Raw genomic sequence first — 15,564 nt, 5'->3', positions numbered from 1 at the left:
TGCTAACTGTTGCCTGGCATGACTGAGAACCCCACCCCATATAGAATTATGTATTTGTGAATGTGTGCTTTTAGAGAATGGAGACCTAAGTCATGCACCAAGAGTAGTACTATGTTGAACTTCCAAGCGGTGCTCATGAGAATTTATTTTGAATTGTATCCAATTCATCCCTGCTGCAGCTACCTCAAATTACTGTACCATATAACAAGCACATTGCAGTTTTAGCAACAAAAGCTTATTGTTGGTTCAAATGATGACCCTTAGCGTAATAAAATGACTTCTAAAAAAACGAAGCCCTAAGTGCTTAAATGAGCGATACTGTTTGAGTTGTCCAGAACCCATTTATATCACTGGAGGCCTTTTGGCAACTGCCACCGCTTGCAGTTATTGACAGATAAACCTTCCTACTTAGAACAACTTCCAAATTAGGAGGGTAATTTCATATCTACATGGGATAATGAAATAAGAGTCATATTGTCTGCATAAAGTGGCACTGGAATGCTTTGATTACCAACTAGGGGGGAGAAGAGAGCTCCTGCAACATTTATGTGGTCATTAAGTAATAGCAAGGCCAAAATGCAACCTTGTTTTACAGCCCATGATGCAACCCCCCCCCCCAAAAAAAACACACCAAAGAATCTGAAAGAAAGGATGCAAATTCATTTGGAATCTTAACATCAATATTAGAATAGAGCTGTTATAGAAGTAGCAGCAGTCCTTTATCCAACCAAGTAACTGCTTGTTCTTCCCCGCCCTCCCCTTAGACACTGCTTGTGAACAGAATTACAGGCAGATGAGAGATGCACAAATGCAACGTGCAGCTTTTTTGCTGGGCAGCTAATGTAGTTCTGAATAAGATAATTCAAAACAAAACACTGCTCAATTGTGCTAACATCCATTGAAAAAGCCAGTCTGCATTGGGGCCACAGCCTAGTTTGCTTTGACCCACTGTGAGGAATTTATGCGGATTACTAGTACATCAGTTTGTGGAAACCTGGTCACTATTCTTCACACATATAAATAAAGCCCAATTTCCACCACTGCCACCTCCTCTTCCTATTGTACATGCCTGTTTGTCGTAATGTACTTAAATTGATTTCTGATGTAACTATTTCGTTAATGTTTTAAAGACAAGTTTCTTTGGTGTGGTTTTACAAACTGAACTCTAGTATTTTTAAACTGTTTACGCAATGCGCTTTTACAGATACACATTATTTTTTGAAAAATAGAAAAACATTTTTAAGACAGAAAAACGTGTCTGCAACAAAGCAAAACAACAAACTTCAGAGATTACCCTGGGCCGCTCCAGACTGGTGCTTTATTATAGGGATATCCTGCAAAATATTATTGGCATAATAAAAGCAGGCGAGTGGTGGGTTTATTCTGCTTTAGTTTGTTCTGCGATGCTCCCCAGTTATGCTACCACATTATTTCTGTGTGCTAGAAATACAAGGCAAAAAGAAACCAGGAACATGTGTGATATAAGAAGCAGTGTAACCAACCAAAACCTTTGCAAGCTGAAACAATATTGAAAGCAAGATCACATGTGACTGCTCCCATAGCATCATGAGCAGAAATAATCAGGAATGCGCCGTATAAAGGGCATAAGGAGGGGTCCCATATTACATCTATCCCAAGATAGTTGCCAACAGGACAAAGCAAAATGATATATGAAAAGATAACTGCTTCACATTTAGCCCTTTATTGTTTCTACCAGTGACCCCAAAGTTGTCTGCATTGTTGAACTGACAGTAGTCATAAGATTCCACCTAAAAAAGCTACATATAGGAGTGGTGTATTTTATTCAGGTCTGGAATCTCTTTATTCTCCACTGTGGAGGATGACAGACCCTGAAGATATTCTCACAACTGGTGATAAGACTGTCATTTGGAGTCAATTAGCACCTCATAGGGATGTCATGCTTTGTTTCCTGCAGCCATAAACTATATTGGTGGCAAGGCACATGTTTTCAAGCACCCAGTTAGCACCCAGTCAATCACACCTCCCTGGAACATCTCCACCATACATTCCCAATTGTTTGTTGCTATACTTCTTCCTTTCACTCTTGTATAAGTGGCAGTGTAGCCTCTGCAACTGTGAGTGGCACTTAAAAGTCTGAATTTGCTCTCAAAATTGAATCAATGTTCCCTGATTAGACACAGTTAAAACTGGGCAGAAGCCATTTTTCATTCAAATGCACCTTGTGGCCAGTATCTTCTTTTTGTTCAAGCTATCTCAATAAAAGATTTCTCTCCTGTATTTAATCTCACTTTATTATGTGATTCTGTAGAATAATAATAATAATAATAATAATAGGTAAACAGCAAACATAATTTAATTAAGCACTCTCTTCTTGTCTTGAATAGAATTGTCCTCTGCTAAACAGTGGTGGAATATGTGTATCTGCTGTTGACCCCTTGCTGTTAGAATTGGCCCCGGTTTAGCATTATTGAAAACAAGTGCCTTTTGACCATCTCTTGTTATCATGTTAGGTGACTCTTACTGCTATGTGATTTTCACCCACTGTTAAATGGAAAATCATTTTAAAATGTGAAACAGGAAGGATATCCCAGTCAAGGGAAGAAGGCCAGCCTGACCCCATTCATCAGCAAGAGATGGAGCAGCTCCAGGAGTCTCTTGCTTCTCCCCAGGGCCATCTTTACCTGGGGGTGCAAGGGGTGGGGGGCACCTGGGTGCCACATTCTGGGGGGCGCCAGGCACCTGCCACTGAAGCCGCCTAAGCTCTTAACTATCTACCTATTATGAAATAATAAATAAGTTTGATCAAGTTAGAAAAACAAAATACATTTATACCTAAGTACAGTGGTACCTCGGGTTACATACACTTCAGGTTACATACACTTCAGGTTACAGACACCGCTAACCCAGGTTAAGAACTTTGCTTCAGGATGAGAACAGAAATCGTGCTCTGACGGCATGGCGGCAGCAGGTAGCCCCAATAGCTAAAGTGGTGCTTCAGGTTAAGAACAGTTTCAGGTTAAGAACGGACCTCCGGAACGAATTAAGTACTTAACCCGAGGTACCACTGTATTACCAAAATGTATACCTACTGTTTCACTCCAGTACTCCAGTACTTTGGCCACCTCATGAGAAGACTCCCTGGAAAAGACCCTGATGTTGGGAAAGATGGAGGGCATAAGGAGAAGGGGACAACAGAGGATGAGATGGTTGGACAGTGTTCTCAAAGCTACCAGCATGAGTTTGACCAAACTGCGGCAGTGGAAGACAGGAGTGCCTGGCGTGCTCTGGTCCATGGGGTCATGAAGAGTCGGACACGACTAAATGACTAAACAACAACAACAACAATAAATCTAGCATTGTCCAGTTAACATATTTCTTCTCTGCATTCCCTTTTATTTTTTGTTTGAGCCTGTCTCTCATTTTTTAAAAATTGGTGTAAGCTACTTTTGAAAACAATATTTGTCTGAAAAGTGATGCAAAAATACAGGAAATATTTTCATGCTTCTCATTCCGCAAGCCAAACACTACAATGGCTGCATCCTGAATAACAATACATGAAACCAGGAGAGACTGGACTCAACTAGAGGGCTCTGTGTTCTTGTTGGTGACACAGCATTCCATTGCACCCATCAGCTCACATTTTGCCACTTCTCACAAACCCTATCTCACCAGAAGTTGTGTGCACCTGGTACTATGCAGTGGCAGCACGGTGCAGAATTGTTACAAGATGATCAGATTCTGGCACTGGGGAGCCATCCCAAGATTGTGGCTGGTGATAAAATGTCTCTCTTGGATGGTAGATGTACGCTGCATCATACAGCTCTCCAGACTATTTGGAATAAAGTGCCACAGTTTAAACAATCTCCTTTCCCCCTGTAAAAATCATCCACCACTGGTGCAGAACCAGAGGCAATTGCTTTTCTCCTGTGACCACAGTCAATATGTGGTACTCTGTTTCCAAAAGTAAATGTTACTGAACTAATGTGAGGAGCTTTTTTTAGTTCCAAGGTGGCAGCATTAAAGATCTCAGATCTGGAACTGCTGAAGAACAAGGCATGGTTTTGTATATATTTGTAAATGCGAAGGAAAGGGCAACCTGTTTTTAAAATTGCAACTCCTTCTCATGCAAGTAACTATGTGGTCAGGGAGGCAAAATGTGACTTCTCAGTTGTACATCTTCTGGAAGAGAAGAACTACTCTGCTCTCTTTTGGATTGGGCTGTATTTACTTTTAGCAAACTGGGAAGCCAGTGCCATTTTAGCTGAGAAGGAATGCTCACATCTTGGAGTCTCCAAAGGAAAGAATCTAAACTACATGTGTGATGATCTCTGGAAGTAAAAGAAAGTGCTTCACACAGCACATAGTCAAACTATGGAACTCACTCTCACAGGAGGCAGCAATGGCCAGCAACTTGAATGGCTTTAAAGGAGGACTGGACAATAGGCACAATAGCTATGCTCAGTGGCGTAGCGTGGGGGGTGCAGGGGGGGCCGGCCGCACTGGGTGCAACATCTGGGGGTTAGGGTTAGGGTGCGCAAATCCATGGGTTAGGGGGCGCAAATTACTTGCCTTGCCCCGGGTGCTGACAACCCACGCTACGCCACTGGCTATGCTCTGCCTCTATGGATGAGTCTTTTGTTGGACTATCATCAGATTAAAAAATGAAAATGGACATTGCAGGCAAAATCAGTGAGCAGAACACTAGATTTCTGTTCAGTCCTACAAATGCTACATGATTCTTCCCTCCTGGTTCTAATATCATTAACTGCACTAGGAGTAAGGTAACCTATTTTGTGCATTTGCTTTTACAATGACATCAAAGCCATTCAGCAAGGGAGTTTGGTCTGGTGTTCATGGAGCTGCTGGACAGGCTTCCTTCTATATACTGACCAGATACCAACCTGCTTAGCTTCAAAAATGGAGCTACATCAAGCATACTACGACTACTACTACTACTACTACTACTACTAATACTTTATTATTTATCCCCTGCCCATTTGGCTGGGTTTCCCCAGCCACTCTGGGCGGCTTCCAACTGATTATTAAAAACAATACAGCATCAGACATGAAAAACTTCCCTAAACAGGGCCGCCTTCAGTTGTCTTTTAAAAGTAAAATAGTTGTTTATTGCCTTGACATTTGCTGGGAGGGCGTTCCACAGGGCAGGCGCCACTACGGAGAAGGCCCTCTGCCTGGTTCCCTGTAACCTCACTTCTCGCAGTGAGGGAACCGCCGAAAGGCCCTCGGCGCTGGACCCCAGTGTCCAGGCTGGATGATGGGGGTGGAGGCGCTCCTTCAGGTATACAGGCACCTTCAGATCTTTCTCAGCCTACTGAGCTCATACCTAACCACTCTGCTGCATGGCCAAACTGCAAACTCATTAGCAGGGCTGCTCAGAAAGGTCAATAGAAACAGAAAGAGCAGGGTGGGGAACCAGTGTTATTTTTGCATGTGTCTAGAGATCTAATCAACATCGCCCCCACCCCAATGCTACCCACATGCTGAGGGTAGTAAACACCTGAGCCTTCATGATCCTTAAACAAACTGTTCACAGAAGAGCCTGTTCCAGATGCACTGTTCCCACCCACTCATTCCAGGATTGCATGCAGCCACCTCCTCTTTCCTTCTTCCTTTCCTCAAGCCTGATAGATTAAAAAAAAGATGAGGATTTTGGTTGTTAGCTTGCACCTTTCTAATAATAGCCTTCTAGCCAGACCTTATCAGTCACAGCTTGGTAGGTCTGTTCAGCAGGGCTGCCTCTGTTCTCTGCCAGATCCCTTTTAAATCTCTCTTTATTGTTGCTATTTTTCTCAGATCACATTACTAAAAGCTGCAGCATCCCGGGGAGAGGATATCGAGGGAGACGAGTTGAATGTGTTTGTGCTGGAAAATATGGGGAGACTCACACTCACAGGCACACTGCTTCCTCGTATCCTTCAGCCAGCCAAGAGTTAACAAAATGAAGAGCTCTCATGGAGGCAGAGGGTGTTCTCGGCAGTGAAAGGTGGATGTGTTACTGGATGTTAAGAGAAACAGTTCACTCATCTGTCCACCAGGAGCCTGTGGTTTGAGCTTTCCACGTTTGAAGATCCAGGCTTACATACAGCAAAACTTCCTTTTGCAAGCCTTATCTGTGCATCCAGCTGGGGAATCTTCTGCTCTCTTCACACATGGCTGGGATTTAACTGAGGAGTGGGGGATGCTGCTGTGAGGAGTTCCCCTTTAGATGGATTTTTGACAGGACTCCCTCAGGTTGTCTGGATGAATGAGTGCCTTTCAGAGCCGAAGAAGGTAAGCCTTCCCAGTGTTACTATAAGCATTCCAGTTAGCAACCCTAGGGACCACATACAATCCTGGCATTGTGCCTCTTTCACACTGGGGAGATTGGAACCGGTTCTCTCGCTACCCCCTGGCTGTGGAACCAGGTATATAACTTAATTGTTTTTAGTCTTTTTTTGCTATAAAAACAACAACAACCCAAAAAGCATGCATCATTTTGACAAGATATATATATATATATTTGCATGGTTTAATCTGAGAGGTGCCCGTGTGGTAGTTCAAATGTCTTATCTAACATGTTTGTCTATTCCTGGAACCTCAAAGTTATTGCCAGACGTTGTGGTAAAGCTATTAACATGGACTTACTGCCAAAAAAATAAAATAAATAAAAGGTGTAGGATGACTGACTTTTATGTGTTTGCTGATGATGGTCTTGTAGGAAACAGGTGTAACCAAATGTCTGGTCCTCAGGTAAATTACCAAGAAACAAACATACTTGCATTTAACATTTAAGTAAATGGTGCAAAAGACTTGCTCCCACTAATGTCCTGACTTGAGAAACCAAGCTTTCTATAGTCTAGTTAATATTTCAGCTGTGCCTTTAAAGAAAAGGGCAAAAGACAGTTTATGGAGTTTCATGTTTTATACTTGAGCCCTTACAATATTGCACCCAAAAATGGATTGGATGTCCCAATATTTTTTTCAGGTAATTAAAGCAATCAACATAATAAGCCACATGTTAAGGCAAATACAGCTTAGTTTGCATACAACAGTGAAAGGTTTGGATAAAAAAGTGAAGTTTTTTTTGAGAATAGTAGCTTTCATCCTGCGGTGCTCTGAAAACATAGCAAAAATATCCATAATGAAGTGTTCCTCTTGTGCAACTCAAAGGTGATTCTGGCAGCGAAAGGTGGGTCTGTAAATGGATGTCAGAAAACAACTCCCTCTTCCGTCCACCACCAGCTTGTGGTCAGAGCTTCTGTATTTTGAGGATTTATGTCAGGCTGCATATAGAAAACTATTTGCAAATACATGAGCCTGAGGTATATCCAGAGTCATCTGCAAGATGTATTTTGGTTAAAGGGGTCAAGGGGCTAATTTTTGTGTGGGGGTTGGGCTACTCAGAAAACATGAAAGCAGTATCTGCTGAAGTCTCAGTTCTTAACAAATCAAGATAGGATTTCCAGTAGTTGTTGTCTGGGGGAGTTAGAGGGCTAAGCCATACACCTACATCTTTCCTTCCCTAGTTCCTGTCTCCTCTACTGTCAACTCATTTAACCCTGTTTTTTTTTTTTAAAAAAAGGCAAACCATGCAATAGAGCAGTGTTCACAAAATTCAACTGAGCAAATCTTTGGTGAAATTTTCAAGGTTTCTTTCCATGTAGTAAAAGCTATCAAATATATATTTTACTGTGAGCTACGTGCTCTTTTTCAGTACAGTGAGCCTTTTATATATATATATAAAGAGCATGTACAGTTGGAATTTGCAAACCTGAACAGATGGATCTCTTTAGCTGAAACAAACATTTTAATGAATTCAGTAATGTGTTTTTTTGCATGGTTTCCACCCCCCTCTCCTTCCTTGTTCCTATTTCATCTAGAGTCGGGTAAAAACGTTTTGCAAATTCAGCAGCACACTTTGTTGGGATTCCTGGAAGAGATGCAGTCTCTATGAATATATAAAACACTTTCCCTTTTTGAGGTCTGAGGCAAACCCGTCAGTAATATATTTTTGCATGCAGAACATGATGCTTGCTCCATACTGTTCATTTATTCTGCAAGCTGGGGATAGTTTCCCCCTTATTAGCATTGGGTGGTCAGATCACTCTGTTCCAGACTGCTCAGAGTTCAGCTGGGGGCAAGCAATGATAATTCGTATGCAAGCTCTGAAAGGAAGCACAAAGCAAAGAGTGGGTGCTTCACAATGGAAATACGGGTTACGTGTAAACACCTGGGCCCAGCATCCTCTTCCGAATGTATTTGGCAAGCTGCCACAGGTGGGATATGATTCAATCCTAAAACAAGTGGACCTGTCCTGTACAGTCAGGTCAAAGTCTATGTGTCCATGAGAAGACGTATCACAGTGTGATGCATACTCATTTGATCCTTCTGGTCCGAGTTGTTTTGCTAATGGCACTGAGTAAATGAATGACAGAAGTAGGAAAAAAGCTTACATAGATGGAAGAAAGAAGCTGAGGGGAGATGCCTGTGTAGGGAAAGAGCACACTATGACCACATTCACACTGTACATTTGAAGTCCTATAATATCACTTTAAACAGCCATGGTTTTTCCTGAAGATTTATGGGAGCTGTAGTTTGTTCAGGGTGCTGAGAGTTGCTAAGAAGGTCCCTATTCCCCTTCCAGATCTATGGACCGGTGCTTTCTAGGCACGGGACAAGCAGAGGTGTGGAAGAGCCCTTTGTATGTTATCAATGAATTTTTAAAAGAGAGGCCCACTGGTCAGTTCCCAGGCTATCTAAAGTGGTATCATGACCTCTCCAACTGATGCTGAGCAAAATGTTGGACCTTTGGCCCACAACTCCGAAAAGAAGCCAAATAAGGTTTCTCCTGGCAGATCGGGGCAAAGATATGTCTGCTTTAGTAGCTTCCTTTTTAGCCACAATTTTATCCAAAAGTGTTCCCAACAAACTATCCTTATGGGAAATAGACAGGGCGTAGCAGAATATCCAAATGCACACAACTATAGTGTGAGCTTATAACCCTTGTTAGTTTCACCCTTCTCTTTTTAATTATTCCAGTTACTTGAAACGTTTTATACTGTGATGCCAATAAAGGTATCTGATAGAAAGAAAGAAAGAAAGAAAGAAAGAAAGAAAGAAAGAAAGAAAGAAAGAATCATGGTGTTTTTAAATGTATGGTGTAAATGTGGCCTAAATCAGTACAATGAGCTGAAAAGAAATACTGTAAAACTTAACAGAGGGGAATATTTACTAACTTCTAAAATAGACAGACTTACCTGTTTTTTCCTCCCATAGAAAAGGGTATGTCAGCCAAGCAGCCTGGCCATTTGGCTGCCAAGCTGAAGTCTGTGGTTTGGACTTTGTGTTCAATGGCTGCTTCCAGACCATTCAGCCTTTTACCAGGGCCCTGGTCTGTTTGCTTGGGGAAGCCAGAAGAGACCTGTGCTGAAAGCCGTAAAACTGGTGGATGAGATCTTCAGTGTGAATTTGAACTGTGCTTTCTGTAGACCAGATGGTCTTACATATAAATTTAATTTCATGAAAACTGCCGGGAGATGCAGGATTTTACAGTGAATTTCTTGCTGTCTCAACTTTAAGACTGTAAGATGAGCCTGCTGGATGAGGCCAATGGCCCATCTACTCCAGCATCCTCTTCTCATAGTGGCCAGCCAGGCACCCATGGGAGGCCTGCAAGGACCTGAGTGCAGAAGCACTCTTTGCTTCCGTGGTTTCCAGTAACTGGTATGCAGAAGGATCCTGCCTCCAACTGCAGAGGCAGAGCTAGTAGCCATTCATAGCGTTATCTTCAATGAGTTTGTGCAATCCTCTTTTAAAGCCATCCAAGTTGGTGGCCATCACTGCGTCCTGTGAGAGTGAGTTCCATAGGTGAACTATGTGCTGTGTGAAGACCCTCTTGGTGGTGGCCCTGGGGAGGGTCTTCTCTGTGGTGCCCCCTAAGCTGTGGAACTCTCTACAGAGGAGCCTCTGGTACCTTCTTTATAGATGCACCTCCTGACCCTGGCTTTTGACACCTGAGATGTATATTTTTAGGATACACCTTAATTACGTGATTATAAGTTGTATTAAACTGATTTTAATATTGTGTTTTAATTGTAACCTACCCTAGGACCTTAGCAGCAAGGGTGGGCTGTTGTTGTTATTATTGTTTATTACTGCTGTTTATGAGGGTGAGGATGTGTTCCATAATATATATGTGGACTTTGTAAAAAGGTAAAGGACCCCTGACAGTTAAGTCCAGTCGCGAACGACTCTGGGATTGCGGTGCTCCTCTCGCTTTACTGGCCGAGGGAGCCGACGTTTGTCCGCAGACAGTTTTTCCGAGTCATGTGGCCAGCATGACTAAGCTGCTTCTGGCGAAACCAGAGCAGCGCATGGAAAACACCATTTACCTTCCCACAGGAGCAGTGTCTATTTATCTACTTGCACTTTGACATACTTTTGAACTGCTAGGTTGGCAGGAGCTGGGACCGAACAACGGAAGCTCACCCCGTCGCAGGGATTTGAACTGTTGACCTTCCGATCAGTGGTTTACACCACAGCACCCTAGTACCCCAGTAATGGGTGTCATTTGCCTGTAGTCTCCAGAGTCTGGAAAAACAGACAGCAGTAAGTGTAGTAGAGACAAGGAGTAATGGAGGCTTGACCCACACTATACCCAGGCCAGTGGATGTTCTAATCTCTACACAGGTTTGTTGCCCCCCACCCCAGCTTCTGTGGGCTGTGAAATAACCACCTACTTGCTCCTACCTACTACTTGCTCCCTCCTCTGCTGCCACCACACATCGTGCTGCATCTGCCACTGGCAGAGAAGCAGCACTGCCATTGGTGCTGATTTGGAGCAAGATCACACCAATTTGGGATGAAATTTCATCCCAAACAGATGCAATCTTGCCCAAAATTGGTGCCGGTGGTGGCGAAACCTCTCCGCAAGCAGTGGATGTGGCAGAGCAGGCGGGGCACCCATGGATGTGCTGCCTGGGAGGTTTCTGCCACCTGAAGCAATTGCCTCACCCTGCCTAATGGCAGGGTGAGGCACTATCCTACAAAGCAGTGCTATGGACTTAATTTGTGGCACATTTACCAACAATGGTTGACCCATAGCTGCTGTACGTATTCCAGCCGTGGGGAAAGAAGATTTATGTGGGGGGGGGGGATATATTTTTTGCATACTTCTGCATGCCTGCCACCTTCACACACACATACACATGCACCCCACAAAAAAATACCTGCTGTTTTAATGCCAACATTTCCGGACTCCTGATGTCTGTCCATAATAAGCACCATGCCCTCAATCCTGGGCGGACAGCGCTTTGACTCAAAGGCACTTGCTGCCAACACAATGCAGCATGCAATCACCTCGCCCACAAAATGGTTCCAGCAAGGTGCTTCGCTGTGCCACTTCTTCCATACATATTAGTCTGACACCAGGACAGCCTTGCTTCATGATTGTCCTTGCTGCACATACTTTCTGCAATGCTAAACACGATAAATGCATCACAGTTATCCTCTTCCCACGCTGTACCTGTGTTCTTCTGATTTTCACCTTGCTGCTGAGCCATGTGAAATCACGGTGTGTGAATTCATTGTAATTCTATTACCATGTTGGAGATGACTCATAATATATTAAGAGTTAGAAGGGCCCTGCAGGGTATCAAGTGTAACCTGTTGTGCCAGAAGGCTTAAGTCATCCCTGATTGGTTTTTATCCAGCCTCTTCTTTAACATCTCCACAGTGCTACAAGTTCTGTTGCCAAATCAACAGCCCAATCTTCTGAGTGCTTGCCAAGGGGTTCTGCCACCCTAGGACTTACATTGCTTCAAATCAGTTGGCACCCTGCGGAAGAGGGGATTTTAATGTTGCAGAGTGCCTGGGAGGTGTGGAAAATCTGTTTGGTAATTTCCTTGTAGCTCCTGTTTGTTTTAACGGGGCTTGCACAAGAGAACATCCCTCTGGACTGCATCCAATGTTAATTAGTGCTCCATGCTAATGAGTGGGAGGGAGCAAGCCATTTGCATTTTCTGCTTCTGGATGCAAAATGGGTTTTGCAACCTTGCTTGCTGCTGTTGTATTTTCTTTGTCAGTTGGGAAAAAATAGGTGGGGGGTTGGAAATGCCACTCTGTGACATTCATTAAGGTGCACATCTGGGGTGACTGTGACCATCTTCCTCCCTCTGAATGAATGAAAAGCAGAGGCTAATGCAAAAGAACAGTCTGTCATCTCTCCTTTTGGTTTGACACTCATGGTTGTGACATGCAGCACGTTGGAAAATCCAGAGGCTCTCTAGCTGAGACAACCTCCCTGCCCTCTTTCCCCTTTCAGCAAGCAGAATCCCAAAGGAACAATCCACTAGATATGACAGGCTTGATTTCCGAGCAGAACTCATATTTAAAATGTGGGACAGGATGTACGTTGGGGGGAAAAACAGAAGGGCATTCTGATCCTAAATAAACACGTTTGCTGAAAATAAGTCAAAACTGATTTCAGTGGAGCTTCCCATCTTATTTCTTTTATTCTGTTTCTTAACTGGCCTTCCCCATAAAGTCTCAGGTTCACAATATACAATTAGGGTCAGTGGAGGGGAGGGGAACTAAGTAAAACTGTTCCAAACAAAACAGAATAGTTTAGATTGAACCAAAGAGCTGGGTCCCGCAAAACACCTTAGCTGTCAGTAGCTACGGCAAAGTTATACTATGAAGACTGCACCTTTGTGTGACAGCTCTGTGGGGATGGAGTTTCACAATTTAGGGGCTGCTATGTGGAAGGCCAGGGACGCGGGTGGCACTGTGGGTTAAACCACAGAGCCTAGGACTTGCTGATCAGAAGGTTGGCGGTTCGAATCCCCGCGACGGGGTGAGCTCCCGTTGTTTGGTCCCTGCTCCTGCCAACCTAGCAGTTCAAAAGCATGTCAAAGTGCAAGTAGATAAATAGGTACCGCTCCGGCAGGAAGGTAAACAGTGTTTCCGTGCGCTGTTCTGGTTCACCAGAAGCGGCTTAGTCATGCTGACCACATGATCCGGAAGCTGTACGCCAGCTCCCTCGACCAATAAAGCGAGATGAGCGTCGCAACCCCAGAGTCAGTCACGACTGGACCTAATGGTCAGGGGTCCCTTTACCTTTATCTTTATGTGGAAGGCCACCATTTTTGGCCACCATTTCCTACACTTCTGAAGGTGATGGAATGACTAAGAGAGCCCCCTCTGATGATAGTGCTGGGATAACTCAGGTGGTAGAGCACAAGACTCTTAATCTCAGGGTTGTGGGTTCAAGCCCTACATTGGGGAGCAGGGTTTCTTGCATTGGAGGGAGGTGGACTAGATGACCTTTGTGGCCCCTTCCAACTCCACGGTTCTATGATTCTATCTCTTTTCCCCAAACCAAAATATGCCCATGACTTCTTCATGGGCTCATGACAAGCAGAGTGGGTTGGTTTCCTGCTTTACAGAGGATAGGCTTCTATTTGAAGGGCTATCATAGGATAGCTCTCCAAAGGGGATGCCTGTTTGTAAGGCTGTGTGGTCTAACTCTGGTTTAAAGATAAAGAACCATCAGAAATGAGAACAAGAAGAGCCTTGAAGTTGTCCCATCAGCAGTTATCTGAACTGCAGACAGGTCACTAGTTGTGATGGCTTGGGACTCAGGCTCGGACTCGGAACCAGAGAGGTCTCAGTGTGCACCGGATCCTTTGCCTCAGGCATCATCTGAACCAAGTTTGGGGCCTGATCCTGAAGAGTCCCAGTCTGCACAGGTGCCTCAGGGGCCTGAGACTGTCCTGCCTCCAGATGCAGCTGGGCCATCACTTACAGCTGCTCCACTACCGGTTTGGTCAGGGGAGGCTGAGGCAGCCCCTGGGTCTAGTAACCCACCGATGTCTCCCAAGCTGCAGAAACTAAGGTCTGGGAGAAGGAGAGACCTGAGTACTCACAGGAGGAGTCTCGCCTTCAGGCGAAACAGGGAGGTGAGTCACCGGGGGATCAGGACTGGCTGTTACCCCAAGAAAGATAAAAGGCTGTCAGACCCCGCCCCAGGTTGCAGGAGCAACATTGCTATATGCCACGTCCTGCCTGAGATCCTGTACCTGTCCTTGCCTGGTTTCCTGCCTCGTGTCCTGCCTTGGCCCCGTCAGACTGACTCCTAGTGGAACCTTCGGATTCTGGACTGGACCTGGACTGTGTGTCTCAGGTTACCCCTGGGGCCAGCACACTAGTCACCATGTACCTCACCATGGAAAGGTATTTCTATTTAAATGATAGTAATGATATCTGATTTTGTATCTGTGGTGTTGTGAGTTGGGAGGAGGTACCCCCTAAACCCTATGAATTAGCAAATGGTGGGATTTTGATAAATTGGAGTATTGGAGGGAAGTTTGCAGGCCAGTGGAAAGATACAGGCTAAGCTTCCATCCCAAGCCAGGGCCTCATCTGGGACAGAGGTGTTAACATGACAAAAGGTGTTGAAGGCTAATCTGAGAGGAGTTATTGAGCCTGGGAAGGCAGAGGCTGCCAAGGTAAGTGAGTGTGAGGTGACAGGAAAAGAGTGTCTTTAGCAAGATGTGCTGGGAAGAAGGAGGGAGAGAACAAAGACAGAGATCCATCTTGGGCAGGCTGTTTGGAGCCTGGTTGGGAGAGATGCCTTTGACTCCAGTGCTGCACTGCTGTGGGGAACAAGCCCCCCTGAGAGGACCTTGCTGGAATACCTGGACTCCCTCCATGCAAACTGAAGGTGTAAATATGTGAATGAATCATATTTCTTAGAGCTATGACCAGTGGCGTAGCGTGGGTTGTCAGCACCCGGGGCAAGGCAAGTAATTTGCGCCCCCTAACCCATGGATTTGCACCCCCTAACTCGTGGATTTGTGCCCCCTAACCCTAACCCCCAGATGTTGCGCCCGGTGCGGCCGGCCCCCCCTGCACCCCCCAGGCTACGCCACTGGCTATGACCATCTGCTGCATCTTCAATTCTCCAAAGGTGCACAAACCCTGGGTGAGCACCGGGAACCCCCTATAATCTAGCTGCTGCGAGCAGAGAGTGGGGGGGTGGCGGTTAACTTTTCTAACAGTGCATACAAATATTGAAGTATGTCCTCTTTTGTCCTCCTTTTTGCTGATGCCTTTCCTCTTTTTGGGTGATGGGTAAGTGGCCATTCAATTTTTCCTTAATCTGTTCCCCTCAGTTTTATATCACTTTCTTGTGGGCAGAATTATTTCTACGAAATATACATCAAAGTCTTACAAAATCTTACGCAGGCAAAGCATGCAGGAATAAAAAGCTTCAAAATGACAAAAAAAAAAGAGGAGAAAGAGCCGCAAAGTGAAATGGGCTCACTAATTCTCAAAAACAAAACCCTATAATGAAATGAGATTATATCTGTAGTGGCCACTCAACTACAGTTCCTTTTGGGACTCTGAAACCCTCTAAGAGGGTCTCAATAAACATATTTTACAGGTGATTTTTCAGGTTTTGTGGCACTGACACAGCAGCACTGCTTTCCCCTGTCCTTGCTCCCCCGCGAAAATGTTGATTTTGAGCTAGATCATTGCCAATATCCAGATCCATCTTGCTAAGCAGATTAACGAAACACC

General features: G+C 44.6%; 1 protein-coding gene across 2 annotated transcripts in view; it reads left to right on the top strand.

Moving 5' to 3' along the window:
• Positions 1-5,880: 5,880 nt before the first annotated feature.
• The window catches only part of GRAMD1B (GRAM domain containing 1B), a 212,758-nt gene continuing 203,074 nt past the window's right edge, over positions 5,881-15,564 (top strand). Inside the window, exon 1 of one of the 2 annotated variants that reach the window (XM_080983439.1) lies at positions 5,881-6,273. Coding sequence is in view for 1 of the 2 variants with exons in the window: in XM_080983442.1 (XP_080839568.1) it covers positions 6,248-6,273 (26 nt within the window). In the remaining variant the exon portion in view is untranslated. The remainder of the gene's footprint in view (positions 6,274-15,564) is intronic. The other variant, XM_080983442.1, reaches the window with a different exon arrangement.

This window comes from Podarcis pityusensis (genome assembly GCF_964106645.2).
Source record: "Podarcis pityusensis genome assembly, chromosome: 15".
NCBI classification, from domain to species: Eukaryota; Metazoa; Chordata; class Lepidosauria; order Squamata; family Lacertidae; genus Podarcis; species Podarcis pityusensis.
This window is presented reverse-complemented; position numbering and strand designations above follow the sequence as displayed.